This window comes from Miscanthus floridulus, chromosome 5 (genome assembly GCF_019320115.1).
Source record: "Miscanthus floridulus cultivar M001 chromosome 5, ASM1932011v1, whole genome shotgun sequence".
In the NCBI taxonomy this organism is placed as follows: Eukaryota; Viridiplantae; Streptophyta; class Magnoliopsida; order Poales; family Poaceae; genus Miscanthus; species Miscanthus floridulus.
Genome location: NC_089584.1, coordinates 92,650,620 through 92,668,395, shown reverse-complemented (window position 1 = coordinate 92,668,395; position 17,776 = coordinate 92,650,620). Strand labels below are relative to the sequence as shown.

The 17,776-nt window shown below is 47.4% G+C and overlaps 1 protein-coding gene across 1 annotated transcript; it reads left to right on the top strand.

Moving 5' to 3' along the window:
- Positions 1-2,111: 2,111 nt before the first annotated feature.
- On the top strand, positions 2,112-6,555 carry LOC136452618 (cytosolic isocitrate dehydrogenase [NADP]-like). Its single transcript, XM_066453222.1, has 15 exons — positions 2,112-2,265; positions 3,517-3,560; positions 3,671-3,780; positions 3,927-3,964; positions 4,066-4,143; positions 4,221-4,274; positions 4,349-4,450; positions 4,622-4,707; positions 4,812-4,915; positions 5,023-5,091; positions 5,170-5,285; positions 5,409-5,443; positions 5,611-5,753; positions 5,996-6,121; positions 6,228-6,555. Exons 1-15 carry the CDS (start codon positions 2,217-2,219, stop codon positions 6,310-6,312), a joined length of 1,239 nt encoding a protein of 412 aa, XP_066309319.1. The 5' UTR covers positions 2,112-2,216; the 3' UTR covers positions 6,313-6,555.
- Positions 6,556-17,776: the final 11,221 nt, after the last annotated feature.

Sequence of the window (17,776 nt, the reverse complement as noted above, 5' to 3'; positions counted from 1 at the left end):
AAAACAAATCCGGATCCACATCCTATGGATGACGGATGCGTGCACCAAGTGACTGATATGTAGGACATACATCATTTGGGGCCCAGTTGTCAGTATATATTAAGCTAACTAAACGGGCGTGTATATTTAGGATGACTGGACAAGCTAGGCTGATTATTTTAAGTGGCTTTAGGTTGGTGGGAGATGCTGTGAGATGCACTGATGATGACAGCACAGTATTCTTTGGTTGTGTATATCTCTAAAGCGTCGCGCAATCACAGAACACTAACACTTTTGGAGTTGGGCGTTAGGTGTGGACTGTGGAGTGAAGACAGAAAACCTACCATCAGTAGTTCAAGCATTGATCAGATTGCCCTCTAAGGTACCTAAGGTGACTTTTCGTCGTATGGCATAAGCAATCTATATTACCTAAATAGAAGAGTGAACATGGTTCAATAGGTAAGAGTTTATCGTAAATCTCACGATGTCTATTCCTAATTCCAAAAGCAGATAATCCCTCCGTCGCAAAATAAATACACATTTTGTTTCTCGAGAAGTCAAATATTTTTAAGTTTGAATAGAAATATAGAATTTTTTTTTCAAAAATTGCTGGCAAGATTATGCCAGGCAAATATATTGACAGAGAAGAGGAGAAATATAGAAAATAATATAAGCAATTTTATCTTCAAATAAGTTTATTATATAAAAGTATACTCCATACTCAATCTTAATGATACTTATTATGTGTCATAAATATTAGTACATTCTTATATAAATTTGATCAAATTTTAAAAACTTTGACTTCACGAAAAGCGACATATGTATTTATTTTGAGACAGAGGGAGCATGAACTGGAGACCCATGCAAGGATAGTAGAACTGGAGACACAAAGACGAAAAACACATACACATCTTCGATTTAGTCAAATTTGAGATGTTTTGACTCTAAAAGAATCAAATAACTTGTAACTGAGAATGGAGGGAGTATATACTAGCCATGTTCGCTTGAACTGTTTATCAGCTATAGTACATTATTTTTCTCTCACAATAATAAAACAGCATCAGCCGGCTTATCAGACAGAAACCATCAACTGGCTAGGGCGACTTTAAGTTCGTGTAGTCCTACGAGAGTCTACTTCTAGATTAAAAGATGGAGGATCAGTGATTCAGATTCAATCTTTGCGGCTTATCCCAATTCTCAATGACTATAGTAAAAAAATATATGGGTCGTCACGGCACCATCTCACCAAAAGTCCACACGATTCTCAACTACTTGCTCCGGGCTCCGGCCAACAGCCATCTCCCCCACCGTAATCGACGGCCCACGCGTACGTCCACGATTCATACAGGTTGCCCCCACCTTCCGATCCTAAGCTGGCGCCCACGGCCCACGGGGAAAACCAGTTAAGAAACGTATCCACTACTGGCATGTGGGCCCGGAGCAGCCCTCCGTTTCTTTAAATCCGCTCGCAGCGCGTACTGTATTGATACAGCCATTATAAAAGATTACAATGTTATGTGTATCTCTAGAAAAATTCAACGATCTTCAGTTACTACTCTAATTTTTTCGTGTTATCTATACCATTTCTGTCAGTTTGATCTCTAACGTCGTCAAACTGCAGAGGTGAAAAAACGAAAATACCCTTAAGTCTAAATATGTTATTAATTTTTTAAGCATTTTAACGACTTCAAATGAAAAAACTCAAAACTAGAAGTTTGTAGATCTCGTCGAGATCTATAATTTTCATATAAAATTTATTTTTCATTTAATTCCGTAAAAAATATAATGATTTTTTTAAGATATATTAATCATATCAAATCATATTTTTTGCGGAATTAAATGAAAATAAATTTTATATAAAAATTATAGATCTCGACGAGATTTACAACTTTTTAGTTTTGAGTTTTTTCATTCGAAGTCGTTAAGATGTTAAAAAAAATTAATAATATATTTAGACTTAAGGGTATTTTTGTCTTTTTACATCTACAATTTAACGGCGTTAGAGCCCAGACTGACGGAAGTGACATGAATGACACGAAAAAGTTACGCTGAATTTTTTCTAAGCCACACATGGTATTAAGATCTTTTATAATGACACACCTGAAAAAGTCTCTACTCTCTTCCTCCCCTCTTCCCCCGCCTGCCATCTTCTCTTCCTCCTTCTACAAGCGCCGCCGCAGCCCCTACCTGCCCCTTCCCGATCTCCGAGGCAAAGCCGCGACCCCGCCACTGCCGCCATGGCGTTCGAGAAGATCAAGGTGGCCAACCCAATCGTCGAGATGGACGGTGAGATCCCATCGCTTTGCCGATCATAAACCAATCGCACATTCGCGTCGCGCTGCTGAATTTTTAATTTTAAAAGCCGGGTTTCGGGGTGCGCCGAGATCTGTACGATTGAACCCTCGTTGCGGTGCTATCCTTGTGATCACTCTGATTTGTTTGGTAAGTTTTGGTGGTTGGGTTCGCAAAGACGCTAAGGGAGGTTTTTGCCTTTTTGTCGAGGAACCTCTGTGTAATCTGTAGTCGAGTCGCCGCGGCCGCGGCGCATGTCCGCGGAAGCGCGGGAGGCGACTTCTTGCCGTTCGCCTCCCTGGCGTTTGAGATTAAATTCAGGCATGCAGCGGGTGCACGGATGATCTATACGGATGAAGGTTTGGAAAATTTACACGGAGTCTGCGTAAAATAGATAAAGAAAAATTAGACGAAGTCTGCCTAAAATAGAGAAAAACGATGTTTTAGATGTCACCACTCACCAGTGCTTTCCTGGTGGCAGTGGCGAAGCTAGAGCAAATTGGACGAGTGTGCGTTTGTCTTGTTGGTTCATGGACTTAACTATACTATAGGGACTGCATATATGGTGAAATTATAGTTAAAGTCACCTTTTTTTTTTTCATTTTTGAGTGCTGCAATGCACCCCTAAATTATATGTAGCTTCGCCCCTGCCTGGTGGTGTACTGATAGTGGAATAGTTTTGGTGGATGTATAACTACTGGATCCCACTTAGGTAGTGTTTAGTTCCCAAAAATTGATTCCCCGTCACATCGAATCTTTGGACGAATGCATGAAGCATTAAATATAAAAAAAAAATAAAACTAATTACACAGTTTAGACGAAATTCACGAGATGAATCTTTTAAGCCTAATTAGACTATGATTGGACACTAATTGCCAAATAACAACGAAAGTGCTACAGTACCATTTCCCAAAAAATTTCGCCAACTAAACAAGCCCTTAGTTATGTATACTTAAGCTGCAATTTTTGAATTTTTGGGTGCAATAAATAGTCTTGCTTTGCGTTCGGTCATCATTGTTGCTCTGCTTGTACTGAATACTGACCCATGTGCTGACTTTTCCATCTTTGAATAAGAAAAAAAACAAGACAACGCTATCCCATATTTAAATAATAGAAACAAAAATAATAATCTATTTTAGTGATAAGTTTGTAATGTATTTTCTTTTCCAATCTGAAATGGACAAAGCTAAATTAATTTGCTCAAACACACTGTAGCTGATACCTTGTGCCGTTGTCCTATTACAGGTGATGAGATGACCAGGGTATTCTGGCAGTCTATCAAGGACAAGGTAATCAATACTTCATGCGTTCCCAGTCGTCTGATTAAACTGCACTGCTTGCTCCTATTCTTTTATCTGTTTTCATTAGGCTAGATGATGACAATATTATTTTTTTGCAGCTTATTTTTCCATTTCTTGATCTGGACATCAAGTACTATGATTTGGGGATACTGCACCGTGACGCAACTGATGACAAGGTCACAGTGGAGGCTGCAGAGGCTACTCTCAAGTAAGAGTTTTTTTAGGTATTTTGAGTCTGATGCAAAGGGTATGCTTGAATCTCAAGATTTTTATGAATTTTGTTGAAATCAATCGTGCCATGTTATTCTACCATTGTTGTTCCATATTATTCAGATCTAACCCAATGTTTTGCAGGTACAATGTGGCTATTAAGTGTGCGACCATCACTCCAGGTACATTTGATTCTTATGCTGATGAAATATGCACTCTTAATATTATTGAAATACCTTTCTATGTAAGTTTATATATCTCTAACTACTTCAACATGTGACAGATGAAACTCGGGTTAAGGAGTTCAATCTGAAGCACATGTGGAAGAGCCCGAATGGCACAATTAGGAACATTATAGACGGTAAAGTGCTTTTGTAATTTGAATGCAATACTCATAGTTTGGTTGTTGAAGCTCCTCTTTCTGCTTGTTACTTTTAGGCACTGTGTTCAGAGAGCCGATTATATGCAAAAACGTGCCAAGGCTTGTTCCAGGTATTTAACAAAAACGTGAAACTACTCTGCATTTTGATAATGTTTTCCCTAAACTGAAATGGTTTTGAAATCAGGATGGACTAAGCCCATCTGCATTGGGAGGCATGCCTTCGGTGATCAGTACCGAGCTACTGATGCGGTTCTGAAGGGGCCTGGGAAGCTGAAGCTAGTTTTTGGTATGGACGTATGGTTGCCTACATCAGATCATTAAACTGAATTTCTTAACAGTTTTTTTCTTTCACAGATTCACATTATGTCCTGTATGATTGCATTGTTTGTCATTCAGAGAGCTGATGCGAGCCAAAATTTGATCCTCTATTTTTTCTTGTTTCCTTCTCAATTGGTAGAGGGAAAAGAAGAACAGATTGATCTGGAGGTGTTCAACTTCACTGGTGCTGGAGGAGTTGCCTTGTCTATGTACAACACTGACGAGGTACTACATGTCATTACTAGCTCGCTTTTCTTTAGTTACAACTTATGATATAGTATCTCGATTCTGAGTATTTTTCTGAACATCTTTTTAATTACTATTGATAGTCAATTCGAGCTTTTGCCGAGGCTTCTATGACAACTGCTTATGAGAAGAAATGGCCGCTCTACCTTAGCACCAAAAACACAATCCTGAAAAAATACGATGGCAGGTGCTTACATCTTTATATGCTCTTATTATCTGTTGCTTGTCTTATAGACAATTGGTCTTATTATATATGTGTGCGCGTTTGCATTGTGATATTTTGTGGCCTTGCAGGTTTAAGGACATTTTCCAGGAGGTCTATGAAGCTGGCTGGAAATCCAAATTTGAGGCTGCTGGAATATGGTGAATTTCCATCTTGTGTTGTTTGCTCAAATCTTCTAGAAAGTTCTCTCAGTGTTATCATGATGTCGAATCTGGCAGGTATGAGCATCGTCTTATTGATGACATGGTTGCGTATGCGCTTAAGAGTGAAGGAGGCTATGTGTGGGCTTGCAAGAACTACGATGGAGATGTGCAGAGTGATTTCTTAGCTCAAGGTCATAATATACAAACTTCTGAATCCATGCATAGAACATGCTCAATAATATCTTTTCCCCTTGCGTGATAATCAACAAGGCTAAAATGTATTCTAATAATTCAACCTATATATCCATGTGCAGGTTTTGGCTCTTTGGGTCTGATGACATCAGTGTTGGTATGTACTTTCTGATTTCTTGTTTACTTTCTTGACTAGATGTTATTTAAGAAAAAAGAACCTTAGTTTTTGTTGAATTGGTGTCATACCTGGGAATGTACCTTCAGAGATCCATGCTTTACATTCTCATAAAGATACACAATGATGTCAATCCGTCCTGTATATAGGTGTGCCCTGATGGAAAAACCATTGAAGCTGAAGCTGCCCATGGCACAGTTACCCGTCATTTCCGTGTTCACCAGAAAGGAGGTGAAACCAGTACGAACAGCATTGCTTCAATCTTTGCATGGACAAGAGGACTTGCACACAGGTACAACTTCTGCTTGCTTTGGGGCAAGCCTTTCACGTTTACAACCTTCTGTAATATAGGCGGTGGGAGTTTTACTTTGTTCAGCTATATAACATTGGTGTGTAAGAACATCACCCTGCTTTCACCAAAATAGCGAGCTAATGCAATGTATCAGCATGAGGTGAATTTCCATTCTTGGACTTGGACCTAGGTTTTTATGGCTAGCTGATTCACTTGGGTATTCCTTTGTTTCTGCACCACAGGGCAAAGCTGGATGACAATGCTAGGCTACTCGACTTCGCTCTCAAACTCGAGGCTGCTTGTGTTGGAACTGTGGAGTCTGGGAAGATGACTAAAGATCTTGCACTTCTTGTTCATGGATCTTCCAAGTATGCTATGCTTCTCAGTTTTCGTCATCTAGTTCTGCTACATTATATTTCTTGCACGATCTTTTCTCAGTGCCTGATCAGCACATGACCTTTTCTTAATTTGCAGCGTCACAAGGAGCCATTACCTGAACACTGAAGAGTTCATCGATGCAGTTGCTACTGAGCTCCGATCAAGATTGGGAGCCAATTGAGCTTACAAGAAGCTTTGCATCGCGATTTATGCTTCATCACCGATCTGCTCTATTCATTTTTGTTACATTTGTATTGCCAGTCATGCTTCCGTGATGAAGTGAATGTGCGTCACCGCAATTTCGATCCAAGCTAATTAAAGATGATGGTGTCAGGTGAGTGCCCAAAATAAAGGATATATGGAACAATGTTCGCAGATGATTAAGTTACTTTTATGTTTACTAAGTTCAGTCATTCCCTTGGTATTTTCTTGTTTTCTCCTTTGAATTGCGTGTCCAATCTGCAGTTCACAAATCACCGTATGCACCGGGTTTGCCCATTCCGCAGTTCGCTCGGTTTGCCCATTCCGTAGTTCGCCAATAACCGTATGCACACGTTTTTTCCATCATCATCATCAAGCAAACAAATGCCTTCCGTCCAAACAGAAGGGAAACCCAAAAAACTGATAATGCTTTGACGAGGACGTCGGTTCAGGCGCCCCCATTCCTAGGCTTGTGCATCGATTGGGCCCAACAGGCAACGCGTCGTTCTTTTACTCTCGAACATTTTTCCGACTCGCGACCGCTACCGCTTTCACCATGTTGTCTACCCGAAGCGGTCGCAATGCGCTGTCCATCCGCCTACTTTGCCTCGTCGCCGTGCCCCACCCGCGCCGCGCTCGCCCCAATCTTGCACCGCGCCGCACGGGGCAGCCACCGCCACGACCCATTAAAAGCTCTAGTTTGGTTTTGATGAATTGATGAAACCCTAAGTGCTAACCTAGTTCATCTAAGTGATAATGAGATAGGTAGCATTATTTCAAGTGGTGAAGCAACGGTGAAGATCATGATGATGGTGATGCCATGGTGATGATTAAATTCTTGGACTTGGAGAAGAAGAAAGAGAAAAATAAAAACTTAAGACAAAGGTGAAACTTGATAGGAGCTTTTTTGTTTTCGTGATCGAGATACTTAGTGAGTGTGATCACATTTAGGATCGATAGTCGTACTATTAAGAGGGATGAAACTCATATCGAAATACAGTTATCAAAGTGCCACTAGATGCTCTAACTCATTGCATATGTATTTAGGATCTAGTGGAGAGCCAACACCCTTGAAAATATTTATGAAATATGCTAACACACGTACACAAGGTGATACACTTGGTGTTTGGCACACTTGAGCAAGGGTGAAGAAGTTAGTGAAGTAAAGGAGGTGATTGTCACTGTGAAACAATGACATGACGCAGGTCACGTAGTGATCAGACTCGGGGGAGCAGCGTCCAATCAATTTTAGATGAAGTTGGCGTGCTCGGGCTCTGTTGTTGAAGTGACCGGACACTAGGTCAAAATATGATCGGATGCGACAGTGGTGAGTCCGTTCAGAAGAAGTCGAGGCAGCGTAACCTAGGGTATTGCATCGGACGCTGAGCTGGGTCCGGTCGAGGTACACCAAACGCGTCTGATCGAGAAAATGCGACTCTGGATGTTCTCTGGAAGTGACCAGACTCCACATTATTGGAGCATCCAGTCATTCCATCAGTGCGTCCGGTCGCTCGGTGTTGGTGCGCAGGCGCGTGAGCACCTGACACGGGCGTGCTGTGTCCGGTCAGCTTGCCTGCGCGTCCGGTCGTGACTTAGGGGTTGCACTGAGTCACTTGACCGTTGAGATCGTGCAGATGTCGTTGAACATGGGGGACACCTGGACGACGATCAGTGCTCGGACACTGGGGCTGGTGCGTCCGGTCGATCTAACCGACGCGTTCGGTCACTCCGAGTTGCGCTGCAGTGAGAGCCTAACGGCTCTATTTTGAGGGGACGCTTATATAAGGCGTTTGGCCAGCTCTAGCTCATTCTCTTGGCCATTTGCATTGACATAGCAACCTTGTGAGCTTAGACAAAGCCCTACCACTCATCTCCATCATTGATTCATCATCTTTATGAGATTGGGAGTGAATCCAAGTGCATTGCTTGAGTGTTTGCATCTAGAGGCACTTGGTGTTCATGTTTCACTGTGGGATTCGTTTGTTACTCTTGGTGGTTGCCGCCACCTAGATGGCTTGGAGCAACGAGGATCATCGAGCGGAGGTTGGTGATTGTCTTTGGTTCCGATCATGGTGATTGTGAGGGGTTCTTGACCTTTCTTCGGCAGAGAGCCAAAAGGTACTCTAGTAGATTGCTCGTGGCTTGTACGATCCTCATCTTGTGTTGGTTGTGCAGCACCATATTGAGGGTTTGGCGTGTGATGCCAATTAGCGCGTGAACCTCCAAGTGAGTGAATAGCCACAATGAGGACGGGCTTACCAGCAAGCAAGTGAACCTCGGTAAAAAATCATTGTGTCATCATTTGATTCCGAGATGATTGGTCTTCATTGGCATTCATTCTTGTGATTGATTGGTTCATTCCTTGACTCGACGGTATAACCATCTTGCTCTCTCTCTTTACATTACCGCAATCTAGTTGTCAAGCTCTTTAGTGTAGCTAGTCGTGAGAGCTTATTAGTTTGGTTAGTGTGGCTCTTTAGTTAGCCTTTGAGAGCACACTAACTTAGTGTAGTGACATAGCCATTGTGTGGATAGAGACTATAGAAACTTGTGGGGGTATGGCCCTTGGTATCCACAAGACAAGACATGGGCCGCACCATCAGAGGTGGCCTAACCCACAAGATCAAGGCGTGCACGGCGCTGCTCGACATGCATCGCAAGCTATTGTATAGTACCAAATAGGATACTTTCCTTGTAACCCTACCCCTCTAGAATATATATGGAGAAGCAGGGGTCCCCTAGTTGCCAGACTACATGGTCATCTCATGTTCAATACAACACACCAAAGACATAGGACGTAGGGTATTACGTCGAGCAGACGGCCCAAACTTGTCTAAATCGTTGTCTCTGCGCCTTGTGTCACCATCCGGTTCCTGATTACGTGCACCCCCACCGATCAATCTACCTTCGTGGGATACCCCTCAGAGGATTGCCGACGATATTCTATCGACAGTTGGCGCGCCAGGTAGGGGCTTGCGTGCTATTTCCTTGTTGAACAAGATGACTTTTTCCACAGGCTCTTCGTCCCTCCCGTAGCCCGACTAGATTTTCACGGTCAGATCGATCTCGTGGATCATCAACGCCGACGGAGTCGGAGAGCTCCTTGAGCTGGTCCAGATCGATTCTACGCCGATCACCCCCGCACCTGTGACTGCAGATCCAATCTCAGAACCACCTCTGAGGTCACCTTCGTCAGTAACTCGCCACCCGCTTCCTCGCTACTAGAGGAGGAAGATCAACAACGATGATCTGATTGCATCAATCGATCAGGTTGGTCAGAAGCTCGCCGATTGCCTCTCCATCGCCGAATCGGCTCTGGACACTCTGGTCTAGCGCCGACCACCCTTCGATCCAGATCTGTCGGAGGCTGCTCGAAAAACTCTAGGAGTTGCGGCTCTACCCTTCGGGCTCACCAACGTCGCTGCCACCTTCCAAGATGCCCTAAGGGGCAAATTTGCTGACCAGGTGGGAGACATCCATCCTCTCGCCGACCAGATCGCCGACCAGCCTCCGCCAGCCGTCAACATGGTTCACGTCGGCCAATGCTCCAGAGCGTCCCTCCAGACCATCCAGGAGGAGAATTCGGACTCCAAGTCTCAGGGCTCTACGGAGACCCTTGCCAAAACCTTCACCGAGCAACTTCCTCTCCCTCCATTCCATGGCGGCGCAATTTCAACATCAGCGTCGACAGCCCCCCTCAGAACGGTGAAATCGAGGAGGAACGTGCCGCGCGTGAGAACTGTAACGTCAACCGCGCACAACGCCGAGCAAACGAGATTACCCTTGCGATGGCCGAGCCGCAACTTGACTCGCAATGAAGGCCACTCCAGCGCAACCTCGATGATGAGTTTCTTCGCGTTGATGGCCATGATGTCTACAAGACTCCAAGCGCCAACCTCGCTGTGGCCGCCAATGAGCTCGCTCGGCTCCCGCAGACACCGGAGGTCGCCGCAATGCTTAAAGCGGCGCATTGCCAGGTCAATGAGATCTACCAGGATCAGAGACCTTCTTACTCCACAACCTCGATTCACCGATCAGTCGCCACAAGATCCGATCGCCGCCCAAGTCGCTTCACCGACCAGTGCCACAACGACAGGCAACCCCTCCAAGGTAGGGCTAGGGGCAACCGCATTGAACATCACCGCCAACCCGACCAGGAGGTCGACCAGGACATCCGAGTGCACCTCAACAATCTCCAGGATGCACGACGACATATCAACGAACGTCGCTTCGGTTGCCATGAAGACGAAGTACGCCGCCGCTAAGAGTACGAGCAAGAGTATGGTAACCCAGACTTAGCTCTCGAGCAGCTCGCCGACAGCAACGCTGCAGACGATGGCGTCGACAACCCTAAAGGGCCCCCAGCATTCACAAGGGCGCTCCGGACACTTTAGTGGCCCCGTGGTTTCAAAATCACTAGGGTCGAGCCCTACAAGGGGAGGATGAATCCAACACAGTGGTTATAGGCTTACGCCACTGCTGTCCACGCCACCGAAGGAGACACCAGTGTCATGGCGAACTATCTTCCCATCATGCTCGTGCCAACCGTCATGAACTGGTTCACTAGCCTTGCCCTGGACTCCATCGGATCCTAGGAAGAGCTAAAAAAGTCTTCACCGACAATTATATGGCTACGTGTACATGACCGGGAACTAAGCATGATCTCAACCGCATCAATCAGAAGCTATCTGAGCTCCTCCGTAGCTACATCCGACGCTTTTCCAAGATAAGGAATTCTATTCCAAACATCACGGAAGCCAAGGTCATCACTGCCTTCATCCGAGGACTCCACCGCGAGCTTCGCGCAAAGTTCAACCGCAAGCCACCAACTAGGATCGGTGAGATGATCACAACCGCCAACCAGTACGCTGACGCCAAGGAAGCCGAGGTGCGCTTCAATGAGGATGCGGGCACTCATCGCCCAACACGCCGCTACGACGACCGCCCCGATAACCACCGCCACAACGACCGCCACCACGATGACCGTAGCTACCATCGTGATAGCGGCCGTGATCGGCTAGAAGGACCCAAGACTGGTCAAAACCGCCGCCGCCGGCCAGACCACTTCATCGCTGCAGTCAATGAACCTCGCGCCAAGCGCAACTACGATGAGCAGTACAAGAAGATCCTTGACGGTCCGTGCCCTATCCATAAGAACGCCAAACACAAGATGAAGAACTGCCTTGGCTTGGCTAAGGAGTTCTAGGACAAAAACCTGGACGATGACACCAACGACAGAGCCGGAGGCCGCCGACCACCTGGGGGCAATAACAATGTCTTATAGGACCACGACAAGGTGGTTGCCACCATATTCGGGGGCCTCACCTCCACCAAGAGCAGAAGAGAACGGAAGCTCGCCACACGATGGGTGCTCGTTGTCACAACGGAAGACGCTGCCGTGAACTCCAGCTATCGCCCATGGTCTGAGGTCCCCATCACCTTTAGCAGGGCCAACCAATGGGTGGACATCCCCTACATAGGGTGTTTCCCCCTCGTCCTCGACGCAACCGTCCAAAAAGTGCTTTTTAGAAAAGTGCTCGTTGATGGTGGGAGCGCTCTGAATCTCCTCTTCGCTGGAGCCCTAAAAAAGTTAGGCCTCGGGATGCAAGATCTGACACCCTCATACTCTTCCTTCTAGGGTGTGGTACCTGGCAGGGCATCCAAACAACTTGGAGAGATCACCCTACCAGTACAGTTCGGCACGGCAAGCAACTACCGCGTCGAGCACATCAACTTCTATGTTGCCGACTTCAACACCGCCTACCATGCCATACTTGGTCGGCCAGCTCTAGCCAAGTTCATGGCTATACCGCACTACGCGTATCTAGTGCCGAAGATGCCCTCACCTACAGGAGTCCTGGTCCTACGGGCAAACCCTCTCCATCGCCTATGCCTACGAGACAAAGAGTCTCGCCCTCGCTGAAGCCACTGACCTCTCCATCTAGATGGCTAGCATGGTCACCGAGGCCAAGACGATGCCCGCAGATGACATGGAGATCCTAGAGCTAGAGCCTCCTCGCGCCTCTGCCAAGTCCAAGGAAGTCAAGGAGGTCGGCCTTGACATCGATGACCCCTCCAAGACCATGAAGATTGGGGCTCACCTTGACCCCAAATAGGAAAGTGCACTTGTCTCCTTCCTACATGCCAACGCCTAAAAGGATCAAGATGCCCAAGAGGGGGGGTGAATTGGGTTAATTCTAAATTTCTTTGCAATAATTAAATCCTATGGTTAGCCCAATTAACCCCTTGTGCCTAGATAGTGTTTCTAATTGTTCTACCGCACAAAAGACTTGCAACCTAAGTTCCAATCCTACTCTAGCATGGCAATTCTATGAATGTAAAGACAAGAATTGAATTGCACAAAGTAAATGCTCAAAGTAAATGCTCAAAGTAAATAGAGAGGGAGGAACGCGACGATGTTTTGCTGAGGTATCGGAGAGTCGCCACTCCCCACTAGTCCTCGTTGGAGCACCCACGCAAGGGTATAGCTCCCCCTTGATCCACGCAAGGATCAAGTGCTCTCTACAGGTTGATTCTTTGACACTCCATCGCGGTGAATCACCCACAACCACTCACAACTTGGCTTGGGTCATCCACAAGCTCTCTGGATGATCACCAAGCTTCCAATCACCACCAAGCCATCTAGGTGATGGCGATCACTAAGAGTAACAAGCACGGACTCTTACTTGACCACGACAAGCCTAATGAGAAGGTGGATGCACACTTTGCTACTCTTGATCTTCACTAATGAGGGCTCTCTTTGGGATTCTCAAATCTCAATCACCTCACTAGGACCTTACTCTTCTTGGCATTCTCTAAGGTGTTTCTTAGCAGTTGGAATGAGCAAAAGTACCCCCACACATGAGCGGAGGTTGTATTTATAACACCGGCTGAAAAACAACAGCTCCGGTCATGTTGACCGGACGCACCAGTCAGTATACCCCGAGCTCCAGTGGTTATGAGTTGACCGGACGCTGGCAGCGTCCGATCAACACTGACCGAATGCGTCCGGTCATGTTTTCCCCTCACTAGAACCTTACTGATGTCGATCGGACGCTAGACCTCTAGAGTCTGGTCACTTGCTGAGCAGCGTCCGGTCAGTAACCGAAACCTGATCAGCGTCTGGTTAGCATTGACCGAACGCGTCCGATCAGGATTCTCCCTCTTTGGGACCTTACTGGAGTCGACCGGACGCTGGCCCTCAGCGTCCGGTACCATGACCTCGCAGCATCCGGTCATTTCTAGACGATTTCACCTTGGTCAAATGAACTGACCAGACTCTGAGCCAGCGTCCGGTCACACCGGAGCCAGCGTCTGGTCAGTATTTGACCCTCCATTCACTTCTAACTCTCGAACATATGTGAATGAAGTTTGCTCCATTGGATCAAAGGGCTATTGTGGAGCTACCTAGTGCTAGTTTTAACAAGTGTGCATCATACCTAACTCACTAGACTCACCTAGGTCAAGCTACCCGTTTATACCCCCCTTAATAGTACGGCCAAAGGAAAAAAAAGTCCTAAACTACTCTAAGTGTCTCTCCAACTCCAATCGACACTTAGAACTAGTCCATCCTTAACCTTGTCGTCCATCCTTTGAAAACCGAAACGATTTCTATCGTAGGGGCATGACAACTTTGATTGCCCAATCGATCTCCATTACCGTGACCTAACTCAATTGTTTCTGCAAAACACACGTTAGTCACAGTAATCACGTATTGTCATTAATCACCGAAACCCAACCAGGGGCCTAGATGCTTTCAATCTCCCCCTTTTTGGTGATTGATGACAATACTACCTTGAGTATGTGAAAGAGATGAGGTTTTTAACATGCTTGGTTCATATAAACTTTAGGCAATAAGAACAAAGGTGTTAGACAAGCTTATATGACCCAAGCCAACATGATGTACTCAAAAGATATGGAATAAGCATGAGTACAAGTAACAAAGCTCATTTGCATCGGAGTAAAACACGGAAGCAAAGGCAAATGAGCAAAACACAAGTGATATGACATATAAAGAATTCAAAGTAGAGAGCACACATGTCATATATCACGATCACGTAGATATCACTGTCACATAAATATAGTAAACATGAATGCATAATGTATCTCACACATAAAAACTCCAAATGTAAATAGATAAGCTAATATAATAACTAAGCTCCCCCAAGATAAGTAGCTCCCCCTAAGCCTAACATACTCGAACCCTCTCCCCTTTTGGCGTCAAACACCAAAACCTAAGGGTCGGTCGGCGGGGCTGCAGCGGACGAGCCGGGCGCTGAGGTACGAGGAGCAAGGTGGAACTGGGTGCCATCATCGTCTGATCCTGAGCTCTGGGCTGCCTGACCCTCTATAGCTGGAAGTGATGCTGAAGCAGTCTGGGTCAGATCAGGAACTGGTGCTGCTGTAGACTGAGCTGGTATAACTGAAGTAGCTGGCTCTGATGATGCCATGGAGGAGGGGAGCGTCTCTGTCATCGCTGTGATAGGTGCAGCCATAGAAGGACCTGGAACATGTAGGTATGGAGGAGTGGGCTGCCCTGTCAACTCACTGAAGGAGGCTCCAAGACTCCTAGAGACTAAAGTGGCGGGCTCAAGCAGCGATGACGTCTGTGCCGGTGTGAAGCCTGTCTGAAGTGGTGTGAACTGTGGGGCTACCACTAGCGAAGTGAACCTCTGGGACACCTGCTCTATCAGTGAAGCATACTGTGCTGGTGGCTGTCCCTAACTCTGAAGCCCACTAGGCTGTAACGCTAGAGTCATCGAAGTGGTAGCAGGCTGACCAAGCTAGGGCGAAGCCTGTGGTGGTGGGGCCCCAATCGCCTGCACTACATGCTGCATGAACCCGAGAAGCTGCTGCTGCATGAGGATCTGCTGCTGATGCATAGCCTACTGCTGCTGCTGTAGTGCCTGTGTCTGCTGCTGAATGACTAGCTGCTGGCGCTGGAACTCATCCTGCCAAGTCTGGAACTGTGCAAGTGTAGCAGCTATCTCCTGAGCCTGTCTAGCCTGGTCCTACCTCATCCGCTCAAGTATAGCCAGAAGAGCGGGGTCAGTCTGCGGGGTAGGTGGCGCGGAACTAGAGCTACCGGCCTCAGCATCATGTCGTCGTGGAGGCATCTGTGGAATGGGCTGGTAGTCATCATCAGAACTGTCACTGGGCTCGCTAGTGACCAACCCCTCCTGCTGAGCCAGCTCCTCCTCCTTTGTAGTTGCAATACCCCTGATAATATCATCCTGCTGGGTTGCAGTCTCTAGCACCTCTAGACGACGGCGCGGCTGACTCGGTGCCTGTGGTGTACTATGGCGAATCATCTGAGATAGGTTATAAGCAGGGAACTCTGTCATGGCACCGCTGTACTCAGCAATCATCTCAGGCGACTTAATAGAAATGGCTTTGTGGATAAGAAATGTGACCCAGTGAGCATAGGGTAGCTACCTTTGACCTCTGAAGCCCTCAGCTATAGTGTCCTCCATCTCTGACAGAAGGAGATCCCAGATGTCAAAGACTGTCTGCTGCATCAGAGAGTTGATAAGTCATAGCTGAATCCGAGTCAATCCCTCTCTATATCCCATCCTCGGGAGTAAAGTCCTCCTCATAACAGCCTCAAGCACGTGAGCAGTGGGCGTGGGATCACTGGGGTTCCTCCTCGACCCCTCGCCAAAAGGCTCTATGAAGCAGTGACGTACCAAGTCTGTAGGGGGTACCATGCCACCATGAGGACATCTAGGGGGTGCAATCTGTCCATAGCACACCTCATGGAGCCTGACTGGCTGCTCCTGAAGCCTGAGAATCTCCCTAACCCTGGTGCTTGTCAACCGATAGTCTCTGCCACCAAATGCAAAGTGAATAAACCTGTGGTAGGGGTCAATCCAGAGAGATGCATAGAACTAATGAACCCAAGATGGAACATATAATCCGGTCCGTCCAATCAAATCTGTTAGCCCCGACAAATATGCAGGGTAGGGGCGAATGTGCTCTCTAGCTGATGCAACAATAGACTCTATGTTGCATACTCTCTATGGTCTGAAGACTGCTCCACTATTCAGATAGGCATTGTAGAAGTCCTCCTGCAGGGGTGTATAGAATCCCTCTGATGCTCTCTCATCCCTCTTGGGTGGAAACCATACCTCAAAGTCAACGAACCTCAGCTGTTGCACCTGCTTGGCTGTGGCGGCCCTCAGGTCAAGATGGGTCACTGGAGGCGGACCCTGTGGTCGAGGTGGTGGACGAGAACCCCTCCGCTGAGTGACTGGCCTCGGTGAAACTGGGACACAAGTATGACCAGAGCGGCGTAACTCTGGCTGTGGTGCCATCTCTGTCTCCTCGGCCTGTTGGACCTGCTCACCCTCCTAAGACTATTGTGCTGGCTGTGGCTCCTGACTCTGCTGAGCTGGCTGAGGCTCCTGAGTCTACTGTGTGGGCTAAGGCTGCTGCTGTGGCTCCCCTTGAGGCTGAACCTCGTCAATGGCAACACGTCGTCCTCCAATCATGAGGGTCCCAGCTGGACCACCATGAAGGCGCTCAACTCGCTGAAGGGAAGCCATCGCCTCTGGTGAAAGTGGATCAGCAATCCGGACTCCACTGCGAGCGCCTCCTCTCTCGGCACGCTCTGCGGCTTCTGCAACTGTGGCGGCTCTCGCTGTGTCTGCATCTAGATATTTGCGCTTCCTGACTGCCAACTTCTTGGTCGCCTTGCCTTTTGGTTCTGCAGGCTGGCGAGGCGGGGGCCTCGGATCCTCGTCACCGGGACCACCTCCGACATTCTTTGTATGAGCCATCTGAAAGATCTGAGATGAATCAACTACTCCTGACAAAGAAACAACTGCCTCTTGACAAAGACCAACTATCGCTGACACTTTCGAGGCTTGGCCTCATTCCGTACTCGCGAGCTTGGCCCCGAGTTGACTGACAACTGCCACAGACACCTCAACGGAACCGACTCGCTGCACGATGGAATAGAAAGGATATACAAATAAATACAATATATCTAAAGATGTGAAACCCTAGGAAGTAAGCAATTTAGATACGAAATTGAAATGCGGGGCTTGCTACCTATCGAAACGGTGAAACGGCGAGAAGAGGAACGGATCGGGGGACACCGAATTGGCTAGGGTTGCTGGTCGGTGAGGATTGGCAATGCAACGTGGTGAATCGATGGCCGAGGGTAGCAGTAACTAGGGCACTGGAATAGGGGCTCGGCGCTTAGGGTTGCACGGCAGTGGGGAGCAGAGAGGCGTGGGGAGGTGCTGTAGGCGGTGTCGCTGGTGAGGGGTTGGAGGCGGCGTGCGGGCACAGGGAGGCATGCGGGCAAGCGGCGGCAGCGCGCGGGCTACGGTGGCGTGTGGGAACGGCGGCGCAGGCAAGAGCAGCGGTGGCACGAGGGAGCTGCTATGGCGGCACGTCGGCACGGAGCTCGGGCGGCGTGGATGCGGCTCCAATGGGGC

Excerpts from the sequence above, each read along its gene's own strand:
- LOC136452618 (XM_066453222.1), top strand. The coding sequence starts at position 2,217 with ATGGCGTTCGAGAAGATCAAGGTGGCCAACCCAATCGTCGAGATGGAC. Across the intron at positions 4,451-4,621 it reads GAAGCTGAAGCTAGTTTTTG|AGGGAAAAGAAGAACAGATT; the intron begins GTATGGACGTAT and ends CTCAATTGGTAG. Across the intron at positions 4,916-5,022 it reads CTGAAAAAATACGATGGCAG|GTTTAAGGACATTTTCCAGG; the intron begins GTGCTTACATCT and ends GTGGCCTTGCAG.